Source organism: Callospermophilus lateralis, chromosome X (genome assembly GCF_048772815.1).
Source record: "Callospermophilus lateralis isolate mCalLat2 chromosome X, mCalLat2.hap1, whole genome shotgun sequence".
In the NCBI taxonomy this organism is placed as follows: domain Eukaryota; kingdom Metazoa; phylum Chordata; class Mammalia; order Rodentia; family Sciuridae; genus Callospermophilus; species Callospermophilus lateralis.
The window spans coordinates 53601498-53625414 of record NC_135325.1 but is presented as its reverse complement, the minus strand read 5'-3'; the positions used below and the strand labels follow the sequence as shown (position 1 = coordinate 53625414).

Below are 23917 nucleotides of genomic sequence, written 5' to 3'. Positions count from 1 at the left end.
CAGGAAACTAAGGCTGAGCAGAGGTAGTGACTTGCCTTAAGTTATACATAAGTAGCAAGTAGAACTGAGGCCAGAAAGTAGTTCGCCTGACCTTCAGTCCAATACTTCGAACTCATACCCCAGTGAAAAGCAGTTATTGCTGGTTTAACATCTGCCCCAGACTGGTTTGGCTGGCATCTCTTGCCTACAGGTTGGAGACTGGAGGTGGTAAAGTAGTACATGGCTTATTGGAACACCTGTCTTTCCTTGTCACCATGACCTTGACAGAGCACCTGGGAATGGATTGGAGGCAGGAGCCCCTGGGGACAAGAAAGCTAATGGAGCAACTGCAGCAGAGCAGGTGGCAGCTTTGACCTTCACTGTCACAGGGAAGCCCTGGGCCGGACAGGAATGTCAGCTGTCTGTTTGGCCCTGCTGTGTCATTTGCTAGCCTAGGAGACCATAGGCCTGGCTACCTCTGGATCCAGATTCTCAAGCAGCTCCAGGGGACCAGAGGTCTTGTTTAACCTCAGGGTCCTCATCACTCTCACCCATTTGCGGCTGCTTGTAGGACTCAGGCTACAACTTCATGGGTGGGGGTGGGGAACCACAGTTTGGGGGTTTCTTGTGCAATTTCCATATATATAAAAACTCTAAACCAGAATTCCCACCTCTACGTGGCTGACGCTATGAGGTGTCCACAAAAGCAAGGGACCTCCATTGACTGTTGCATCCATTCTTTACCTCCCACTGAGGACCTTGCCAAGGTGGGATATGGCTGCTTGAGGCCCCAGGTAAGGCAGAGGCTGAACTTTGTGGTTTTACACTTTATACCCCCTGCTCCAGTTGGAATGATCAAACATTGCCAAATGTTTCCTCTAGGAGAAATTGTCTCTGGATGGGAATCTCTGTGGTAGTGATTTAAAGTTTTACCTTATAACTATGGCATGGTCACAAAGTGTTAAGAAGAGAGATACATCAGAGGGTAGAACTCCACAAGTGAACCTGCCCCCAGCAACAGGAAGATTCAGTAGCTTGATTTTGCAGTCACTCAGTCCCAGAGGACCCTCCTGGGCTGTGTGCTTTGGTGGTGCCTCATTTGTGAAGGGAGACTCCAAAAGTGTTGTTCACATGAGCCCAGGAGCTTGGCATCCAGCTGTAGTTCCGGCTGAGACTGAGGCTGGCATCTGAACAGGTGCAGCAGGGCCCCGAGTTTTGCCCCATGACCTACAAGCCGGAGGCCAGCCAGTGTCTTGTACTGCCAAGCTAGGCAGGCTGAAATACGGTGGCCCTTGCTGTGGTGCCCTGCCAGCAAGGTTTGGAATGTGGGATGGGAGCTATTTTGGTCTTGTCTCCCTTCCTCCCCATGCTTCCCTCCCTTGTGAGCATTGAGTGAGAGTGGCAATTCCAGCTAAGAGCAGAAGGAGCAGAGAGAGGTAGCAAGCGTGCTGGACCTCCCAGTGGATAGGATATTGCAGGCCTCCCTGATTGGCCACTCCACCATCAGGAAGGGAAGTCTTAGTGGCCCTGGAATCCCGGATGGCTCTCAGTAAAGGCCCTTCTCTCTGTGTTTCCCAGGGAGGTGGTGAAGCTAGTCAATTACCTGTTAGCAGCATCTCTGCCAGGACTACTGTAAACTCTAAGGGCACCTTTATGCAAATTAGAATGAAGTGCTGCCTCAGGGATGCAGCCCTGTGCCAGGGCTCCAGGCAGTGTAGACTGGCTTCCTTTGCCTAACTCCTTAGTGTGTCCTTATGTGACGGTGAAAGGAACGGTCAGAAGCAGTGGGAACCCAGTTCCAAGGATGGTAACTTCTGAGATAGCATTTTTGGTATCTTTTCTCCCCAAAGATCAGTGTCTCCTCCTTGATGGTAGGCTCCCTCTCTAGGAGTGGGTGGGGAGAAGGCAAAGGAAACAGGCCTTGATTAATTAAGAGATCAAGAGAAATTATCTGAGAAGTTTTTAGTCAGGGCCTAGAATTTCCTAGCTGCATTGACAGGCCTGTGGTGGTTGATGGTTCCTCTGCCTGTTTCCCAGCCCTACTTCATGGTACCAGTTTGATTTCACAGAGCCTACCCTGGGAACTTGGGTTGCCACAGAGAGAGTGGTATCCAGAGTCTTTCTCTACCCATCAGGATACTGCCATTTCCTTCTGTGCTTACTGATGGTGAGAGAGACCAATGCTGATATCACACCCGATTTGGGACTACCTGTTCTATGGTGAGGGCCATGGAGGAAATACCTTTCCAAACAGGATGCTAAGTAAGGAAAAGGAGATGACTCATCTGTTGAAAGTTGCCCCGTGGAGCAGGTCAGCTAATGGTTTGAATAAATTTACCTTCAGAAACACCCATAGACCTGCCTTGTCTTACCCCTAACATATGCTTTCATATTCATGCTTGTTATCCTCTGCCCCTTAGGCTAGTGATTAGAACAGGCCTGAGTCTGGCCTCTAGTTAGACTTTTCCAGAATTCTCTATCTGTGGCTATTTAGCTGACCATGTCCATTTAGGGCAGTGGTTCTCTTATCTTGGCTACACTCTAGAATCACCTGGAGAACTCTCAGAAACAAAGAAACAAATGGGAAACTAATCCTTTCCTTAGCTATTCCAAATTTTTAAATCATAAGTGGGGCCAGGGCACTGACATTTTTCATAGCTCCCCAGGAGCAAATATACAGCCAGAGTTGAGAGTGAAGGAGAAGAAAGATGCACAGCCATGAGTAGAAACTAACAGGGGACATTTACATTGGGATCCCTGTGACCTCCATTCATTGCTTGCCTTGTGTTCTATGACTTATGGGGCATTAAGGTCTGAGCTGGATTGAGCTGGAAGGAGCAGGCTGAAGTTGGGGCCTAGGAAGCTCTCTCAAAACCTGCTGAGTAGCCAGAAGGCACAAGGTCTGAGAGTTGCCTAATAGCAGTGTGAAGAGGGGGCCCCCATCCTGGGAGGGGGCTGGTGAATTTGGCTGGGTGAGACCTTACCTCCTGCAGTCTGGTAGCCTACTGCCTTTTTTCTTCCCAGTTCTTTTCTCAATTCTGAATAACTAGCACAAGATCCAAATGCACCTTAAAAAGATTACTTTGTGATTACAAAGTTCAACTAGTCTTAACCAAACTAGCCATCTCTTTTTTCTTCTTCTTCTTTTTTGGATACCAGGGATTGAACTCAGGGGCACTCGACCACTGAGTCACATCCCAGCCCTTTTTTTGTATTTTATTTACAGACAGGGTCTCACTGAGTTCCTTAGCACCTTGCTGTTGCTGAGGCTGGCTTTGAACTTGCAATCTTCTTGCCTCAACCTCTCAAGCTCCTGGGATTACAAGTGTGTGCCTCCATGCCTGGCCAAACTAGCCATCTCTAATGATAAATTTCATATACCACTTTGAAACCCAGCAAAGGCCTGATCAATCCACACAGTAGGCAGGAGAGTTGTCAATCCCCCCTGTATTAGATGTGGAAACAACAGCTTACAGGATGAAGCAAGTTGCCTAAAATGACTGAGGCAGCAAGCAGGGAAACTGGCTTGATTGGAGAAAGTGTCCCACAACCCTTTTACACTGTTGGCAGGATTGTAAATTACTGTGACCACTATGGAAATCAGTATAGAGGTTGCTCAAAAGAATAGGAATGGAAGCACCTTATGACCCAGCTATACCACTCCTCAGTATTTATCCTAAAGAATTAAAGTCAGAATAATATAGCAATACCTGCATACCCATAGTTATAGCAGCAGTTCACAATAGCCAAACTATGGATCTATTCTAAGTGTCTGTTAATGGATGAATGGATAACAAAATGTGGTATATATACACAATGGAATTTTATTCAGGTATACAGAAGAATGAAATTATGTTATTTGCTAGTAAATGGATGAACCTAGAGTAAATAGATGAACCTATGCTAAGTGAAATAAGCCAGACTCAGAAAGTCAAGGGTCATATGTTTTCTCTCATATGTGAAAGCTAGTGAGAAAAAAGGAAAAAAGGCAGGGAGGAAGCTCATTTAAAAAAAAAATAGAAGTAAGACCGATAGAAAAGAGGAAGGGGACTGGGGGAGGGAGGAGGGAAGGGAAAGGGGGTTACTAGGAAATGAGATTGATCAAATTATGTTACATGCATGTACAAATACATAATAATGAATCCCACTATTTTTTATTATGGCATAGTAAGCACTAAATTAATAGAACACTTATGGTTGTTATTTTCACCTTTTCATCCTTCTCCCAGACTTTCTAAACATAATCAACTAATCTAATTTGGAAAAAAAAAAGTGAAAAAGCTTCCCTGCCCCCTATAATTTAGTTATCATATTGGGGCATTATTGCATTTCCTCTGAGGGAAAGGTTGCTGCCTTTTTTGTGGGTCCGTAAACTCTACCATCATTCATAAATAATTCATATTATTTCTCAAGAATAAACCCTGTATTTTCATTCCATCCTTCACTGCATAGAAAAGTGCTCTGTGTTAAGAGATCTTTGGTATGTGACCTGTATAAGTGTACGTGCAGATATTGCCATTGACCTCTGAAACCATGTGCTGCTACTCAGCCATTCCTTCTTTGACATTCCCTCCAGGAGACATGTGGGTATGACTCAGACCTGATTTGACTCTAGAGCTTTCTAATATGTCTTTTCTCCTAACTTGTGGCTCAGATCAGCTGTCCCCCTCTACAAGGAGAGAGTTAAGTCTTATATCTTAATGGAATTCAGTTTGTGCCAGCTCAGCACTGCTATTGACCTGTCCTGGCACATGGTCCTAACTTGGCCAGAGCACAACCTGCAGAATTTAGCAGTTCAAACTGCTGGCAGCCATGCCTTGGAATCTGCACATCTGGACATAGAGGTTAGGGCCAGGGGCCACAGACATTCCTACCTCACTCGCCTCAGCCTGCCCGGTGTCACTCTTCCCGCTGGGTGCATAAGCCAATCCTCAATCTGGACTGCCTGGGCTCCAGCCTCAGGTGACTTGATTCCACTGAAGGTGGGGGTGGGGTCACTCCTGGCCTAGCCTGAGCAGGCCAGGACGGGTTAGAGGGACAAAGGTAAAGTATCTTGGTTCAGCCCTTAATCACCAAGACATATGTCCCTGACTGCTCCATCTGGGAGGGAGCCTCAGGGCCTCTGGGGCTTCATGAGATGGTGTATTGTCAGGAGCCAGTGTCCCTAACATCCTGTTCGGTAATAACCCATTACATTCTCTAGATTCCTGCTAGGGAGGACTGCTGGGGAATTCGGTCTGTAGCCCTGCTTCAAACGTCTTTACTCCTTTGTCTTTTGGAGCAATTTAAGCCTCTTTGAAACTTCTCCTTCCTAACCTCACTTTCCTAAGCCATTTGGCTCCAATTCTGTAAGAGGTGTGAGTGCAGCCATTGCCCAGATCCAGAAAGGAATAAAGGAATGCTAGCTAGGCCTCTTTCTCCAATTTTTTTTCCTTTCTCTCTCTCTCTCTCTCTCTCTCTCTCTTTCTCTCTCTCTCTCTCTCTTATTATTATTTTTTTGTACCAGTGAATAAACTACTGAGCCAAATCACCAGCCTCTTTTGTATTTTAGAGACAGGGACTCACTGGCTTTACTAAATTTCTGAGGCTGGCTTTGAACTCGCGATCCTCCTGCCTCAGTTTCCCAAGCTACTGGGATTAGAGGCATGTGCCACCACACCTGGCCCAGTTTTCTCTTTCTTTGGGACCTTTTGGAATCAGAGTTGGGAGGGAATGCAGATGTCAAGTGCTTGGTACTATGATCCTAGGGCATTTATTTTCTCCAGTATTTCATTTAATGCTCTCTGGAGCTGTAAGAATTGGATGCTATGACCTGGGCTTTACAGTGGAAGAAACAGAAGCATAGAGAGGTCATACAACTTGACTCAAAGAGCTAGTGACTAACAATATTAGGATTTGAACTCAAGCTCATAGCTCCACTAGACCAGAAGAGCAGAAAAAAATTTGAGGGCTTAGAGATGGTTCCTTTGAGTCTAAGCCCCTTGCTTGTTTGGCATCTAAAGGCAGATGGCATAATGCACTGGAAAAGAGCACTGAATGAGGAATTAAAAGATCAGGGTTGTGGTGTCAGCTGGGACACTTAACACTGAGTGACCTTGGGAAAGTCCCCTGGGCCACAGAATACTTCATACTGTAGCTTAAAAACAAACAAACAAATAAACTTATGCTGGGTGCAGTGGTGCCCGCCTATAATCCCAGAGGCTCTGGAGGCTGAGACAGGAGGACCATGAATTCAAAGCTAGGCTCAGCAAAAGTGAAGTGCTAGAGTTCGTCTATTCCTCCCATGCTCCCTCTCCCTATCCCACTATGAATCAGCCTCCTTATATCAAAGAAAACATTCAGCATTTGGTTTTTGGAGATTGGCTTGGTTGGAAGGGAAGGGAGGGGGCATGGGGTAATTAATGATGGTGGAATGTGATGATCATTATTATCTAAACTACAGATATGAAGACACAAATTGGTGTGAATATACTATGTATACAAACAGAGATATGAAAAATTGCGCTCTATATATGTAATAAGAATTGTAATGCATTCTGCTGTCATATACAAATAAAAAAACAGGGACTTTTAAGGACATTTTAATTGGAATTTCTCAATTATTTCCTGTGATCTTAAATTATTCCCTAAAGAACGATTTAATAAATGTCACATTTAGGTGACATTTAAGCATATTTCTTAAATATGCTTAAAAAAAGTGAAGTGCTAAGCAATTCAGTGAGACCCTGTCTCTAACTAAAATACAAAAAAAAGGGCTGGGGATGTGTCTCAGTGGTCAGGTGCCCCTGAGTTCAATCCCCAGTACCCGACCCCCAAAAAATACTTCTGTGGAGAGTCTCACCACAGACCAATTAAGTTAGCCTTCTGATAAGGGGGTCCCGGGCACTGGTATTTTTAAAATACTTCCTGGCTGATTCTAATGTGCATCCAGGGGTGAGAATTGCTCAGCCATGTGATTTAGACTAGCACTTCTCAAACTTTAATGTATACGCAAATTGCCAGCAGATCTCATTAAGTGTAAATTGGGATTCAGTAGGTCTGGGTGGGAAGGACCTGGGATTCTGCATTTATAACACGCACCCATGTGATATTGATGCTGCTAGTCTGGGATTGTACTTTGAGGGGCAGGGTGCTAGAGGGCTCCAGGTAGGAATGCAGAAACTTTTGAGTGAGCCTGTCCCCTCCCTGCCAACCCCAGCAAGGATTACTACTTAGTGTCATTGGAACAGGCAGGCAGCCTGTCACTCATGGGCTATATGACTTGGGCAAATGCAGATGCATAAACTTTTGGATTCCATTATTGTACTGTCCTACCTTTTTCAGGCTGAGGAAGGGAGTAGTAGGGAAAGGAAGTGCCTGTCTACTTCTTTTCTGTTCAGTCTCTAGTCTTGAGTGACTGTGGGCTGCAGTGGGATTTCAAGAGTTTGTTCCTGGCATGCCAAAGAATGACTTCCCTGCTTGGAATGGCCATACCAGACTTGTGACTCTTTAAGGATCACTGCCTCCTCCTGTGCCCACCTCTATGGAAACTATGACTTGGTCCATCCTTTGGCACCTCCCTTTTGTTCTAATGACAGGAAAGCAGAGCTGGCTGCCAGGAGGGGCACTTAGTTCAGGGAACTGTCTTCTGCTGGGGGTGTGGCAGGAACGGGGGGGGGGGGGAGGGGGGGGAGACAGGGAAGTGGTTGTGGCAGCCAGCTCAGCTGTCCCAGCAGCAAAACCATGTGCTTTAAATCCTCACTGGCTGATTTCACCACGTTGCCCAGACGGCTGCTGGCCTGGAGACCTGAATCCTTTCTCAGGCCTGCATTGCCCCCTGCCAGATGCACTGAGGTACTGCTAGCAGAGCCCTGTCAGATACTTCCCAGGGCTCTCCAAGGTTCTGTTTCTAGATCTCTGTCATACATTAGGAAGTTTCAGTAAGATAGAACGCATGTGCATGTGCATGTAGGTATACACACACACACACACACACACACACACACACACACACACACACAGATGTGGGTACATGCACAAACTGGGGAACCTGCAGGCATATACAGATGAACAATTCTGCACTGATCCTCCTAAATCATGGATAGGAGTAAACTTGGCTACAACAGACACTGGGATGGCCACTGAGTTGCTGCATGCTCTAATGGAAATGTACAGATGTTTAGTCCTGCTCCAATCCCATTTGCCTCCAAAGCCTTTGTGGGCTCCAGGGGTTACAGAGCTTTCTCTTCTCACTCTCATTCCTCATCCGTGTGCTACCTATGAGGTACCTGTTATTGCTTCTATCTTCCACCCTTTCCTACTTTCCCCTCCCTTGTCTACTTCCCCAGCATCTCTGAAATTTGAAGAGTTCTTTGTCTTATCAGTCCCAGGATCTCTTCTGGATTTCCTTGTGGGCGAGCACTGGGAAGGGGGAGCACTTCCTGTCTTGGAAAAATCCCACCAGTCTCCTTAGAGATTTCTGGTCAGCAAGGTCAGACTAGATTCTGGCTATAGGCAGTAAGGAAATGAAGGAAGTGTTGAGGGTAGGACTCCATGTCCAGAACAGCTTGGCTGAAGCAGCAGCCTTTCCCTGTCAACCCTACAATGCCAAGGTTCCATGACCCCAGCCCCCCTAGTCCTTTGCACCATATGGGTTGGGAGCAAATAGCCACCTTGGCAATTCCAGAGCTTCACTACTGGTATCTGGCCTACTCTGATGGCTGAGAGGGTCTCTTGACTGGCTTTAGTCCAGCTGCATCTTTTCACTGAGGCTGGCACTAGTGCCCAGCTCTGTGCCAGGCACTCTCAGAGCAGAGGTGGGATGCTGACCCAGCCATGTCCCTCTAAGACTCCCAAGGCTAGTGCTATGTCAGCATAACATTTATTACTGAGTTGGGCCACAAATAGCCTGAGATGTTGAGGAGAGCTGGGGCAGACCAAGCGAGGCACCCTTGGGAGGGGGAACTAGAACTTGGTGAGAGGTTGGGGAAGAAGACCACTGGGAAGCTACTGTCAGAAAGGCAGGAAGCCCAGGGCTGGGGATGTGGCTCAAGCAGTAGTGTGCTTACCTGGCATGCACGAGGAACTGGGTTCGATCCTCAGCACCACATAAAAATAAAATAAAGATGTTGTGTCCACCTAAAAAAAAAAAAAAAAGAAAGAAAGAAAGGCAGGAAGCCCAAACTAGAGTGAAATACCATCCCAGTATTTCTGAGAGACTATAGAGGAGTCCCTTCCTTTCTGATCTTATTTGTACATCTGGACACAGAAAAATGTTTGCAGGTATCTGTGGATGTTCAAAGAGATTTGGTTATGGAAGGAGAATGCTGGAGGTTATGTTGGAGGACATTGGCTGTGATGATGAGAAAGGAAATAATAAGTATCATTGAACATTCCACATCTCCTAGCTGGGTTAAGATGTTCTACCCAGGGATTTGGAAGTGGGTGGCTCCCTAAGGAAGGCTGGGGGTGGGCACAGCTGTGGTTTCTTATCCTAGCAGTATTTCTTGATCCCAGATGATCCCAGGAGTTGCTGCTGGCATTGGGTTCCCTTCCTGGGCAGGGGCTGGGAGAGTGGGAGGGATTTTGGACAGGCAAGGAATGAGGCTCAAGAAAGCTGTGGCCAGGACAGGAACCAAGGGTGCCCTCCCTGGTTATGACCTGGAGCCAATGGGCCAACCCCTCCTGAACTTCCCCTGCCATTTCTGGATCTCCAGAACTAGACACGCCTATGCGCTAGAGGTAAGGCAGCACACATCCAGATGGCTGGGTGCTAACCCCATTTCTCTGCCTCTTTCTTTCTCCCTGTTGTTGTAGAAACTGAGGCCAAACAAGCATGTGAATGGCTCCGAGCAACAGGATTCCCTCAGTATGCTCAGCTTTTTGAAGGTAAGGCCACTCAATTGTTCCCCTCCCCCCATACCTAAACATTCATTATCCTCAGCTTTTCATCTATGAAATGGACAAATCAGACTCTCTCTCCAACAACACAAGAAGCTGTGTATCCTGGGCCTGCTCAAATTTGTTCAGGGAATTGACTCCTGAAGGTAGAGCTCTGCTCTCCTGCATCATCGTCTGTTAGATCACTCTCATCAGCCTCCACAAGCTCTGGTGTTGACCACACTTGAAGGGATCTTTTTTTATTGGTTGCTCAAGACAATAGAAAGGACTTGTTTTGCCAGGGACACTGTTCTGTACCACTTCTGAGGATGCCATTCACATAGACACAATGGAGTCTGCAACCTAATGGCTCATCCTGGACCTTACTTTGTCCACAGTGATGGCCTCATTTCTGTTTTGTTTCATCATTCTCCTTTTCCTAGAGTTCTTCATATTCAATATTCCCTTTTCCCTCTTCTTTCCATACCCCCACGGCACCCTGGCTTCACCCCCACCTCACTTTGTCAAACTCACTACTGACCTTCATGGGGTCAAATTTAGTGGTCATATCCCAGTCCTCTTATTCCAGCTCTCAGCAGCATTCAGTGCAGGTAGCCACTCCTTCCTTTGACTTGCAGAACGACCTCCTCTCCTGACTGGCTCTCTGGCTGCTGCTCTCAGTCTCCTTAGCTGACTCTGCTTCCTCTGACTTCTAAATGTTAAGGTGTCCTAGGGCTCAGCCTGAACCCTCTACACTCTCACCATTTCTTTTCCATGAGGTCCTTGTCCAAGTGTATCTGTAGTCCCAATGTCTCTGTCTGGACCTCATTCCCAAGCTCCAGATTTATCTATTTAGCTACCAAATCAATATCTCTATTCAGATGTCTAATAGGTATCTAGGAGATTTAAAAGGTCTAAAACCAAATTTCTGATGGCTATTACTCACTTTTTTTTTTTTTTTTTTAGTACTGGGGATTGAACTCAGGGGCACTCAACCATGGAGCCCCATCCCCAGCCCATTTTTCTATTTTATTTAGAGACAGGGTCTTGTTGAGTTGCATAGGCCCTTGCTAAGTTGCAGAGGCTGGCTTTGAACTCATGATCCTCCTGCCTCAGCCACCTGAGCTGCTGGGTATAGCTCACTTATTTTGCCTGAAACTCTTTCTAGTTTCTTTGCACAGCCTGCTTCTTCTCATTCTTCAGGGCTCAGTGCAGAAGTCAGTGCCTCAGAAAGGCCTTTGCTGACCACCTCTCTCCAAGTAGCCCCCACCAGCCTCTCTCTACCCCATCATCCTGGTTAATGTCTTTCATGGCATTTGTAACTCTGTTCTCTTGGTTTTGTATATAGTTTATTGTCTGTTTCTCATGAGAGTACTACTTCCTGGAGGCAGGGACCATTTCTGTCCTGATAACTATTGTGTGCCCAATACCTTGCATAATGCCTGGCATGAAGCCATTTTAGTATTACTCAAATGAGTAAATGGATGAATGAATAGTAAATAAATAGGCTTATTTTACCAGTAAGGTAGAGGACTGTGGGACTTCTCAGATTCTCTTTCCCCTTCTCCTAACTTAATCCTCGTTCCTCTCCCTTTCATAAGTCCCAGTGAGTGGATTCCCAATGTTCTGACACTAAGGGGGCATGAGGTATTGCTTGAGTACATACTGGCCCTTTTGTCCTCACTCCCTCTCTACCCCTCCACTCCAGTTCACCTTGGGCCAGGGAGGAGGTTCCCTGTCTGAGCAGCCCAGGATTCAAACTAGAAGAATTCAAGATGGCTCTTGGCAGCTACCCAGGTTCTTAGGCCTGTGGTGCCCTATGAACCTGCCTGACTGACTGATGGGGTCCTTCAATCCAGCTCAACCCTCCTGGCTTTTCTCCCAACTGTCACAACTGTCAACTCAGAGTTCCATGTGTCCCCCTTCTTTACTCCTGACTCTTTTCCTTCTGCTTTGACTTCTCTTCCAGCTTCCTCTGTTCCCTCCCCTCCCCCTGTACACTTCCAGCTCAAGGGCTGCAGAGGCTGGGTTTCTGATTTACTACTTGACTTATCTTTGCTTCTCTCTGCCATACAGAAGGCTCGTTTCCCCTGGATATTGGCTCTGTGAAGAAGGACCACGGTTTTCTGGACGAGGACTCTCTGGGGGCCCTGTGCAGGTAGGGGGACTAAGGGTCAGGGCTAGGAAACCAAGGGCCCAGCTTGGGGTTTCCTCATGGAAAAATAAATCCCTTGTGCTGTCTAACAGAGGAGCCCAGGTTATTAACAAGGTTCAACTTCTGCTGTCACATTGCTCTTCTGATTTCTGTGTCTGTGACACTCTCACATACTCAGTCACTCTAGCTAGAAAACTCAGATCTCTCCTTCCTCAGATTCAGTCTCTCTACTTATAGCAGCCCAGCCCTTCTCTGAAGCCAAACCATGATTTCTCCTTGGATTTCTGAAAGTAACCTTCTACCGGTCTCTGTATTCTACTCCCACCCTCTCTGGGTCCAGCCTCTCAACAGCCACCAAAATCACCTTTTTAAATCTCCAAGTGGGTGCTCCTCTGTTTAAAATTTGTTATTACATACATACAAAATTTCAAAGCTTTTTTTGTCAGCCATGACACTCGAGGTCCTTTGCCATCTGGCTTTTGACCTGTCTTCACAGCCTTGATCTTAGCTTTTCCTACTTATCTCCTACTGGAATTCACCCTCTGTATCTTGTCATAGACTCCTGGAAGAGCCTGGGATAGGAGTTTCTGTTTTCCTCACCTTTAAAAATCTCATTTCTATTCTCCAGGAAGCCTTTTCTGACTGCACCCCTCACTCTTCATGGGAGTTCCTTGTCCCACCTTCTGTCTGCTGTGCCTTCTGTCTCCTCTGTTCTTGAACCTGTCCCATTTGTGTAGTGGTTTATTTATTTATCTATAAGCTCTTGGAGGACAAAGGCCATGCTCGTCTGAGCATTGTGCCAGATGCTAAGGCCTTCATGGACACTGGGGCTTGAGGGAGAAGTCTTGATGGTTTGACCATGTGAAGTGGTAGACAATAATTTGACAGTGTCTTGGTAAGCCATGCCAGGCTTTTGGGATTGGGACCTTGGGTAAACACTTTCATTTCATTGCAGGAGGCTGATGACCTTGAATAATTGTGCCTCGATGAAACTGGAGGTTCATTTTCAATGCAAGCAGGTGAATCATGGCAAGGGGTGGGACCTGTGGTCTTGTGGCACCTTGGAGAGAACCATGACATATATAAACTACTTCAGGATCACAAAAGTCTGGGGTGTCTAGAGCAGTGCCTTGCCCCAATTCAGGTTAGGAATGGAGGAAGCCCCCTGTGTAGCAGACCCTATGAGGCCACTGGATTTTGATGAGCCTCATCTACAGGTGAGAGGATGTGAGCAAGTACCCTGGCCCATGGCCTTTTACTGCCCCAGCTCAGTCTGTGTCTCCCTTATGGGTTTGTCAGTATCTTGACCTAGTGATGGCCCCTCCTCAAGGAAATCCACCTGCCTTCACTGCTTGGTTTGTGATAGCTAAAATTCATTGGATGGTCTCACCTGCTATCTGAAGCCTCATTTTCAATTAATTGAGGGGCTGGATTAGTAGCCTTCCAAGGTCTTTCCATCACTGCTGTTGTGGTACTGCAGAAACTAAGAAGAATTTGTTCTATACATTGGATTGGACATAGCTCTGAAATGTGGGCCTTGTAACCCAATCATTTACTGGGGAACAACTTAGTTGGTTTCTTCCAGAACTTTCCCCCAAAAGAGCTGCAGTAAGATGGGGCAACCAAGTTGCTAGATCCCTACCTATGAAGCAGGAGGCCCAAGGAGCCTAGTTGCAGCTCTGTCACTGACTTTCGAGTGACCTTGGCCAAGCTTCTTCCTCAGTCTGGGCCTCAGTTTTCTCTCCTTGCCAAGGACAAAATGAATTAGAAAATCAAAACTTCCTCCCTGGTTCCAGCCTCTTATGATTCTCATATAAGACTTCAGCCTGAACACTTAGGAGGTTGTCACTGACTTACTGCATGTCACTGTATGACCTTGGTCATGTGACTTCTCATTTGGAGGTGTCACTTTCCCTGTCTGTATAATGTGAAGGATAGGTGAACTCAATGGCTGTTATAATACATCTGTGCTCCTTATTTGACCCTGGCTTCCTCCAGCACTCCCAGATCCAGCTGCCCACTCCTAGGCCATGTCCTCAACCATAAAGCAAGGCCCTTCACCTCACAGCCCCCTGAAACTTTAGAGACAGAGAGCAGAGCACAGGCTGGGGCTCGTGGGCTGGCTAGACCTTGCTGACCCCTCCCTGTGGTACCCTCCCCAGAATGAAGACTCAGAAGAGGAAGAGCAGTGCACCATCAGCACTCACTGGGCCTTTCAGCCAGAAAGCAAGCGGTGGTCACGCGTGGGTTCCTCTGACCTACTGGCTCCACCGAGCCCTAGCCTTCCAGTGACCTCAAGCTGTGAGAGTGTCCTCACTGAACTTAGCGCCACCTCCCTGCCAGCCATCACTGTGAGCCTGCCACCCGAGCCAGTGCACCTGCCTTTGGTAGACCATGTCCCTAGCACTAATGACCTGACCCTCCTCAGCCCCACCCAGGGCCAGAAGGTTCCCCAGGAGAAAAGCAAGAAACAACGTTCCCGAAGCTTTCTCAAGCACCTTGAGTCTCTGAGGCGGAAGGAAAAGGGTGATAGCCGGCAAACAGGGCCTGAGCGTAGCCCCACCACTTCAGAGAGGGCCCCCAAAGCCTCATCTTTCCGCAGTTGCCGTGGCTTCCTCTCAGCTGGATTTTATAGGGCCAAGAACTGGGCATCCACCTCAGCTAGTGGCAGTATTGGTGGGACTCGAGAGGTTTGGCCTGTGGCCACGTACCGGCATCCTCAGCAGGTACACCGGGGTAACTACCTGGTGCATGTGCCTGGGGACCATAAACCAGGCACATTCCCTCGCTCTCTGTCCATTGAAAGCCTGTGTCCAGAGGATGGACACCGCCTGGCAGACTGGCAGCCAGCTAGGCGCTGGGGCTGTGAAGGCCGCCGGGGTTCCTGTGGCTCAACAGGCAGCCATGCCAGTACCTATGACAACATGCCTGAGCTGTACCCAGCTGAGCCTATACTGGCTAGGGCCGAGCCTGAAGATGAGGAGGAAGGTGGGGGCAGCTATGCCCGCCTGGATGACATCCTCCAGCATGTGTGGGGGCTGCAGCAACGGGTTGAGCTCTGGTCCCAGGCCATGTACCCAGAACTGGAGCCTGGAGATAAGGAAGAGGAAGAGGAGGAGGAAGAAGAGGAGGAGGCTACTTCATCAGTAGAAATAGCCACAGCTGAAGTCAAAGAACAGGCTGAGACTATGGCCCAGGCAGAAACTCCAGCCCTTGGAGAGTCGCTCTCCTGGATCCAGGCCAAAGTCCAGCCAGTAGGCCCAGCTCAGGCCCCAGATGAGGTCGAATCATTGGCACAGGTAGAAGCTGAGGCCCCAGCCTGGGTCCAGGACAATGAGCAAGAGGTGAATTCAGGTGGGGAACCCACCTCTGCTTCCAGTCTGTCTGTAGAAGGACACTCCATTTCTGACACTGGGGCCTCTTCCAGTGAACTTGATAGTAGTGGGAACTCCACGAATGAGACGGAGGCTGCAGGGTCTCTGGTGGGACTCCAGGCACCAGTGCCCCGTGAACGGCGTGATTCAGGCGTTGGGGCCTCACTTACCAGACCCTGCAGGTAGGAATTTGGGGTAGGGTTGTGGGTGGGGATCCCTGACCCTTCTCTCTCTCTCTCTCTCTCTCTCTACCCAGTCTAATTTCTTAGTCATGAGACCCAGGAGCAAGTTCTTGCAGGTTGGGAGATCACCTCTAGAAAGCTAGTCCTGGAAAATAGAAAAATAGAAAGAGTACAAGACTTAGGAGTTCAGACTGTTAGATTCAGGGTCTGCCCCTGTTGTGACCTTGAGGAAATAAATGGTAGCTTCTCTTTGGGTATCAGTTTCTTTATCTGTGCAGTGAGGGTGTTAGAGGAGATGTTCTGTGATCCTCAGCTCTGCTACTGAGGGTTTCTTGGAGAAGCTCCTTAAGAGGAGTGCAATGGGTAGAGGCTGGCACTGCTTTTTGGCACTGCATGGGCCTGAGCACAGTGCTACCCTCCCTGAGAGCTCCTTGGCCCCTGGGCAGACCTGGGAGCCAAAGTGAGCTTTATTCACCCTGGGGTCCAGCAACAGTGCTGAATATGGTCTCATCTCTGTCTTATCTTTTCTCTGTGGAGAAAAAAAAAAGGACCAGAAGAACACAGCCTTTTCTAAGGATTAGCCAACTGCTTCTCCAACCTTCTCTGCCCCTTTCACCTTCTCTGCCCCTTTTACCCCCACCAGGAAGCTCCGTTGGCACAGCTTCCAGAATTCCCACCGGCCCAGCCTCAACTCGGAGTCGCTGGAGATCAATAGGCAGTTTGCCGGCCAGATCAACCTCCTGCACAAGGGCTCACTGTTGCGGCTTACCGCCTTCATGGAGAAGTACACTGTGCCCCACAAACAAGGCTGGGTCTGGTGAGTGGCTCCCAAGCCATGGGGAGGGGAGCCGCTGGCTCATGTCTAGCCCCCTGGGGAGGCAACCCAGAGGTGGGTACAGGCAGGCAAAGCCCACAGGCCTGGGGAGTGGTGTGCTGTGCTAGGAGGCTGGAGGGCCATGTGAAGATGGATGTGGGATGGGGGACCCTGGATTCTACAGCTGTCCTTTCTCCATTCCAATTTCTCCATTCCTATTTGGTTGTCATGTTCTGGAGAATTAAACACCCCCTGTGGCTCTGTGTTGTCCAATTCCTTTCCATGGTGATCCTTCCATGTTCTGGTCCTGCCCCATGTGTTTGGCTCTGTACCCTGCCAGTGTCAAGGAATGTCATTGTAAAGGCCAATGGGACTAGTTGCCCTTCTCTCTCTCTCTCTCTCTCTCTCTCTCTCTCTCTCTCTCTCTCTCGGCACCAGGGATGGAACCCAAGGGTGGTTAACCACTGAACCATATCCCCAGCCCTTTTTTTCTATTTAGTAACAGGTCTCATTAACTTGTTTACAGCCTTGCTAAGTTGCTGAGGCTGGCTTTGAACTTGCAAGCCTGCTGCCTCAACCTCCTGAGTCTCGGGGATTAAAGGCATGCACCACCACAACAAATTAATTGTCTTTCTCTAAATGTGCCATGCACCCCCCCCACCCAACCTTTGCTTTTGTTGATGCTGTTCTCTCCACCTGGAATATCTTTTCATCATTTCTCTGGGACAATGCCTTTCTGTCCTTCCAGAGCCTGCTGTATTACCAACTCCTTTCTAAAGCCTTCCCTGACCTGCTAGGTACAGTTTCCCTCCCTTGTGAGTCTTTCCCTAAGTTCTTGCCCTACTACTTGTCCTACTACTGGACACATGAATTGTCACTGCCTATTGACACAGTTATCATCTTCACTGGACTGAGAGCCCCCAGCGTCCCTGTGTGACTCCCTCAGGCTGGGCCCAAAACAGGTGCTCAGTGAGCATTGCCCCTGGGGATATGGTATACTTCTTACATTTCTCAGGCACCACTGAAGCTTCTGAGACTAGACAGTCTCTAAACTGTGCTTCTCCTCCATGATCACTTGTCACTCCTCTAAACAGGTCAATGCCCAAGTTCATGAAAAGGAATAAGACGCCAGACTATAAGGGACAGCATGTATTTGGGGTACCACCCCTTATCCACGTGCAGCGCACAGGCCAGCCCCTGCCACAAAGTATTCAGCAAGCTATGCGCTACTTGCGCAGCCAGTGCCTGGACCAGGTGAGCCGTCTGGGGAACCTGCAGAGAGTTGGTAGTGGGAGTGGAGCTGGTAGAGGCCCCCAAGGCTCAGGAGACGGGGAGGGAACTGCTCTGACCTTCCCCCTGGGCTGGACTGGCCTACCAGAGACCTGTCCTCTCTTCAGCAAGAATGGAGCCAAAGCTCTCTTCCCCTCCTTAGTTTGAAGCCCTCTGTCCAGCTCTGTGGCAGCCTCTTTCTGCCCCAGGTTCACTAGTCCCCATTTGCTAGGAACTGCCTTAGCCTGAGGTTCCTTTTCCCTACTCTTATCCCTGAAGCCCATCTTTCTATTCAGTCCCCAGGCTGTAAAAAGCCTTCTCTCTGGTCTTGCCATTTATCTCCTCCCCTGCCCAGATGGAAGCCTCCTAGGCTTCAAATTCTCTAGGGTAATCTGTGCTCCTGACACCCAGACCAGGACTGGCTCACAGTTTCCCTCCTTCCCTATACATCGCCCTCCTTCCCTCCTTCTTCTGCATGGGCCAGGTGGGCATCTTCCGCAAGTCTGGGGTCAAGTCCAGGATCCAGAACCTGCGCCAAATGAACGAGAGCTCCCCTGACAATGTCTGCTATGAGGGCCAGTCTGCTTATGATGTGGCTGATCTCCTGAAGCAATATTTCCGGGACCTGCCTGAGCCCATCTTCACCAGCAAGCTCACCACCACTTTCCTGCAGATCTATCAGCGTGAGTCACTTCTACCTCAACCCAAATAATTGCCCCATTCTAACTGTTCCTGACTTGGGGCAGAGAAATCTGGTGGCCAGATCCATGAACTTATTTACTTTCTGGAGTTGGAAAAGCACTTGGAGAGACACCACATTCTGTTCCCCCAAACCCATAATATGAAAGGGTAGACTGAGGCCACGGAGACAGGAACAGACTTACCTAAGGTCACACTGCATATTGGGAGCAGAACTAGATATAGCCCCCAGAGACATCCTAAAACCTGACTTTCCTTCCATCTCAGTGGCTCCCCTGGGAACTTTTATGTATTCCTAGAAGCAGAAGGCTTGCTGCCAGTGCCTCTGGGGAGGTAAGGAAGGCCCTTCTGTTCTTCCTTCCTTACAGTCCTCCCCAAGGATCAGTGGTTGGCAGCAGCACAAGCTGCCACCTTGCTGCTCCCCGATGAGAACCGAGAAGTGCTACAGACACTGCTTTACTTCCTAAGTGACATTGCCTCGGCTGAGGAAAATCAGATGACAGCTGGCAACCTGGCAGTGTGCCTGGCACCCTCCATCTTCCACCTCAACGTCTCCAAAAAGGATAGCCCCTCACCCAGGTGAAACAGGGCAAGGGCATGCAGCGCCAGGCTGGGAGGGTTTGGTTCCCCTGGACTCTTGACCTTTGACTGCTCACATTGTTGTTTTCTGGCCTTACCACAAGGGGACAGTGTGACTTCTCAGGGCCCAGGACTGTTAGCCACTGTGGAACAGGGCCTTTCCAAAAAAACAGGGCCTTTCCTGGGAGCTGGAAGCCAGCTTGTCAGCCATCTTGTCTTGTTCCTTGGTGCCATCCTCTCCTCTCTCCCCCTCCCTCCAGGATCAAGAGCAAACGCAGCCTGGTTGGTCGTCCAGGTCCTAGGGACCTGAGTGAAAATATGGCTGCCACCCAGGGCCTATCACACATGATCAGTGACTGCAAGAAACTTTTCCAAGTGAGTAAGCGCAGGTCATGGTGTCTGCTTACCAGACTTTTGAGAACCAGTCAGGCCTGACCTTTGCACCCCAAGTCAGGGATAGTGCACAACCTGTCACATATATTTCCAGTAGCTCCCCCACAAGGATTCTCCTCAACCTCACTGCCTCACCACTGCCCTGAACACAAACCTGACAGACCTCATGGGGTCTCCTGCTCCCCATGGCCCCCATCCCTGTGTGTTTGTGCCCTCTCAGGTGCCCCAGGACATGGTGGTGCAACTGTGTGGCTCCTACAGTGCAGCTGAGCTCAGCCCTCCCGGCCCAGCCCTGGCTGAGCTCCGGCGAGCTCAGGCCGCAGGAGTGAGCCTGAGCCTCTACATGGAGGAGAGTGTGCAGGAGCTGCTGCGGGATGCTGCTGAGCGCTTCAAGGGCTGGGTGAGCGTGCCAGGACCCCAGCGCACAGAACTGGCTTGCAGGAAGGTAGGCACCACGCTCCCCATAGTTGCCATGGGGCTGGAGGCTGGCATTGTGTAGGCAAGAGGGTTGAGGAACCTAAAGGAAGGAATCATGGGAAGCTGCTATGCCAGCCTCACTGGGCTTGGTCCTGATACTTAGAGGATGTCAGCCAGCCAACCAAGTACCTTACTGAATCAAAAACCAAGTAAAACCCAGGGGTCTCTCTCAGGGACCACCTTCCAGAATTCTTTACCAGAAGCCCCATTCCAGGCACAAATACTCCCTGTCCACAACCAAGCTGAACTTGCACTTCCACCTTTGTGTGTCTGCATAGGGCAGCTTTCTGACTTGACTAGCCTGCTCCCAAACATGCCATTGTTAATGCTCTCTAAGTGACATTCTTAGGGGGTTGCCCACTTGTCTCCCAGTCCCTGGATCTTGAACAAACTGTGCTGGGACATGTGACATTCTCTAAGTCCCCTCCTTCATCCAGAGCCTTCTGTTATGCCCCAGAGTGGAGCTAATGTTTCTCCATGCCCCTCCCAGCATTGGGCTGTACTTTCTTGGCTGCTGTTTCTGTGTAAGATGGCAAGCTTGAAGTTTCCCATATATAAAATTGTCATGATGAAGCCTTCCTTATGGAATTGAGGATGGAGGGACCTTGCACAGTTCCTGGTACATACAAAAGGCTGTGTTAATGACTGCTTTTGCCATCGTGCACATATTTTACTTCCCATGCCAGATGAAGAGTCCCTTGAGGATGATCACTACCTTCTCTTCTTGCTCACTTTTAGAAATTCCAAGCACTATTCCCAGTCATAGTAAGGCCCAATAAACCTCTGGGAATGTGTGGCATGTCATCTCTTTGTGTTCTTGAGAAGGCTGAAAAGTAGGAATCCAGAAAAGACAGGGAAGACAGAGCATGGGCCAGCCTGCCTGGGCCCAGCTAGGGTTAGCTGGGGTGAACTGCAGCCTTCCTTTGTCAGGGGCTGGAGCAAGGGAAACCCTGGGCCCTGCGGCTGGAGGCCTGGCTTGCAGAATGGAGAAGGAGTTCTCTGTCCCTGACAGCTGGCCCTATCCCTGCCACCATGGTTTGCAGGCACCAGATGGACACCCGTTGCGTATGTGGAAGGCGTCCACAGAGGTGGCAGCCCCTCCAGCCGTGGTACTACATCGTGTCCTACGGGAGCGGGCCCTTTGGGATGAGGATCTGCTTCGAGCCCAGGTGCTGGAAGCCCTGATGCCAGGGGTGGAGCTGTACCACTACGTCACCGACAGCATGGCACCCCATCCTTGCCGTGACTTCGTGGTGCTCCGGTAAGGGGCTCTAGCTGCCACCCTGGACCCAAGAGGTGGGGTGGGAGCCAGCACCAGGAATCTGAATGGGCGTTCTGTCCCCACAGAATGTGGCGCTCTGACCTGCCTCGCGGGGGCTGCCTGCTTGTCTCCCAGTCCCTGGATCCTGAACAACCTGTGCCGGAGTCAGGGGTGCGGGCTCTCATGCTCACCTCCCAGTACCTCATGGAACCTTGTGGCCTGGGACGCTCGCGCCTCACTCACATCTGCCGTGCTGACCTCAGGTACCAGGCCTGAGATGACCTGCCTCAGCCCTGTGGCCCTGACCTCCTCCCTTGCCTCTGAGCTTACTTTATGTCTCATGCCATTGATTCCAGGATGGAGATCAGGTCCCCAGGTGGGGATGATCTGGGTGGGGGTCAGGTCCTTTATTCCTTCCCCTTGGTGAAAGCTCATGCCTGGTTTCTTCTGCCTTTCTAGGGGCCGTTCTCCTGACTGGTACAACAAAGTCTTTGGGCACCTCTGTGCTATGGAAGTGGCAAAGATCCGGGATTCCTTCCCCACGCTGCAGGCAGCTGGCCCTGAGACAAAGTTGTGAGGCTTGGGCCGGCATGGCACAGGCCCCCTGTCACCAAGGAAGTGAAAGGGAATAAGAACAGACGCCCCCCCAGAGGCTGCAGCCAGCAGCAGAGTTAGGCCCAGGTGGCTCTTCTGCCTTACTTCCTAAAGTGCCTCTGCATGCACAGGCCAGGGTCGGGTGGGGAGGGTTTAGGTGTCCCCCTTCACTCTATCTTCATGCCTAGCACTGCATTCTGCTCTCCTAAGAGAAGACAATCATATTAGTAGCAGGAAGACTGCTGCTGTCCATCACCTGCCCAGTAAGCCACAACAGTCCCCCACCTGAAGGGAGAAAGAGGTCAAGAGCACTTATGGTCCCAGCTCTCTGCCAGACTGAGAGACCAAGCCATCCTGTTTGGTGCTAGGATCCTTTTGAGGTTGGACAGGAGGTTCTGGTCCTGCCTTTGGGGTCAACATTGGCCCTAAACTGGCCATTCCAGAAATGGAACTAGAACACATAGGCAGAGGGGAAGAGCATGGGACAGCCCCAACCACCATAAGTTGTTTGGTTTATGTAAACACGATGCCAATTTTTATGAGGCTGATTTAGAGTGGGCACTGTCAGGCCCCAAGTAGGTGACATGACGATTTGGGATAGCTTGAGACATGAAGGTGGACAACCTTCCTTTCTCAAGTCTCAAGAGACCAATGAACCAATCTCCCTTGGCTTGGGCTCCACATTTTATCTGCCACTTCCTGGGGTCCCGGGTACCCTTTGACCGTGCACTGCCATGTCTGCAGAGTAAACAAGTTCAATCCCACCACACAGGCCAAGTCAAAGTACTTAGTGGCAGAAAGACAAGTATCTATGTCCCCATCCCTTTTGCTTATGATAGTGGGCTAACGTAATAGCCCTTTCTTGGGCCAGTGAGATGGAAAGGCCCATTTTAACCAGCTGGGGCTTTATCCAAACCTGATCAGTCCTACTCACTGGCCAGCTTTGCTGACATGGAGATCCAATTGCCATTCAAACACCCACTGGTGCTTTATTTTTCTTTCTGCTAAGTAAACTGGAGTGGGATGGGTCCCAGCCACCATTGTAATTTTTGAGTATTTTATTTGTACCTATAAATACTGTACAGTCAGAATATATATGTGTATTTGTATGTGTACATATAGATACATATATACATATATATGCACACACATATATACATGCAGATATATATATATAGTTTCTCCTAAATGGGTTATAATCTCTAAGTGGGAGCAAGGGTCTGGAAGGTCTCGGGGCAGGACAGTTCCTACAGGAGAGGAGAGGTGGAGAGCAGGGTACAGAAGAATCCCTTGGCAGAACAATAAAGCATTACTAGAGATACACTCTGGCTCTGTGCTGTCTTTGCTGAGACAACTGGTTAGGAACTGGGCATGGGTTGCACTCAAGTTCACAGGTCAGGAGTGAGCATTTACCTCACCTTCTCGCAAGCCCCAGCTCATTGATTTTAGGACTTGGGTGAGGCTGTGGGAGCAATGAGGAGGGCCTCAGTTCTTGTCTTGAGGAGGTAATGGGGGAACAGAACTTGAAAAAGCCAAAGCATGGGCAGACACTGAACACCCCATCTTGTGACCTGGCTGGCATTCCCAGATGCCATGTGGGTAGCACCCTTGTCAGGGAAAGCTGCTGTCAACAGGCAAACCTTCTGGGGAGAGCAATTGTTTAATACCAATGCTAGGTATCCTTAACAGTAGCCCTAGGAAGAGATCAGCCTGGGTAAACTCCTTCCTTCCTCCCTCTCCTACACACCACCCATACAAAGGTTGAAGTGGAAATGGCCACAAGAGGCTTGGGGTCCCTGTTCTAGCCATAAGCCATGCATATCACTTAGCCATGAGGTTACATTCTGAGAAATGTATTGTTAGGTGATTTTGTTGTACAAATGTCATAGAGTGCACTTATACCAACTAAGAGAGCTATGACATCACTAGGGGCTATCTTATGGTACCGCCTTCCTATATCCAGTCCATTGATGACTGAAGCATTATACAGTACATGGTTGTATAGGCTTCCTGGAGTCGAGCTTGGCACCACTTCTTACTATCTCTGAGACATTATGTTATCACCTCAGGTAGTTACATAGCTAGTTACCCAGGTGGCCAGGCTAGCTACACAGTCTGCCAAGGTGTGTGTCCGTAACTCCTCCAGTGGGTCTCAAACTTTCATGAACATCAACATCACCCCGAGAGCCTATTACTACATGGATTGCTGGGTTCCACATCCAAGATTTCTGATTTCATGAGCCTGGCGTGGAGCCTGAGAATTTGCATTTCTGACAGGTTCAT

General features: G+C 49.2%; 1 protein-coding gene across 3 annotated transcripts in view; it reads left to right on the top strand.

Moving 5' to 3' along the window:
• Positions 1–22955, top strand: part of Stard8 (StAR related lipid transfer domain containing 8) — a 76740-nt gene extending 53785 nt beyond the window's left edge. For all 3 annotated transcript variants that reach the window (XM_077106666.1, XM_077106668.1, XM_077106667.1), the window contains 13 exons: positions 9775–9846; positions 11914–11995; positions 12948–13011; positions 14155–15548; positions 16192–16365; positions 17457–17616; positions 18116–18314; positions 18699–18909; positions 19170–19284; positions 19523–19747; positions 20823–21040; positions 21127–21303; positions 21500–22955. In XM_077106666.1, coding sequence (XP_076962781.1) covers positions 9775–9846; positions 11914–11995; positions 12948–13011; positions 14155–15548; positions 16192–16365; positions 17457–17616; positions 18116–18314; positions 18699–18909; positions 19170–19284; positions 19523–19747; positions 20823–21040; positions 21127–21303; positions 21500–21617 — 3209 coding nt within the window. In that variant the 3' untranslated portion in view covers positions 21618–22955. The remainder of the gene's footprint in view (positions 1–9774; positions 9847–11913; positions 11996–12947; positions 13012–14154; positions 15549–16191; positions 16366–17456; positions 17617–18115; positions 18315–18698; positions 18910–19169; positions 19285–19522; positions 19748–20822; positions 21041–21126; positions 21304–21499) is intronic.
• Positions 22956–23917: the final 962 nt, after the last annotated feature.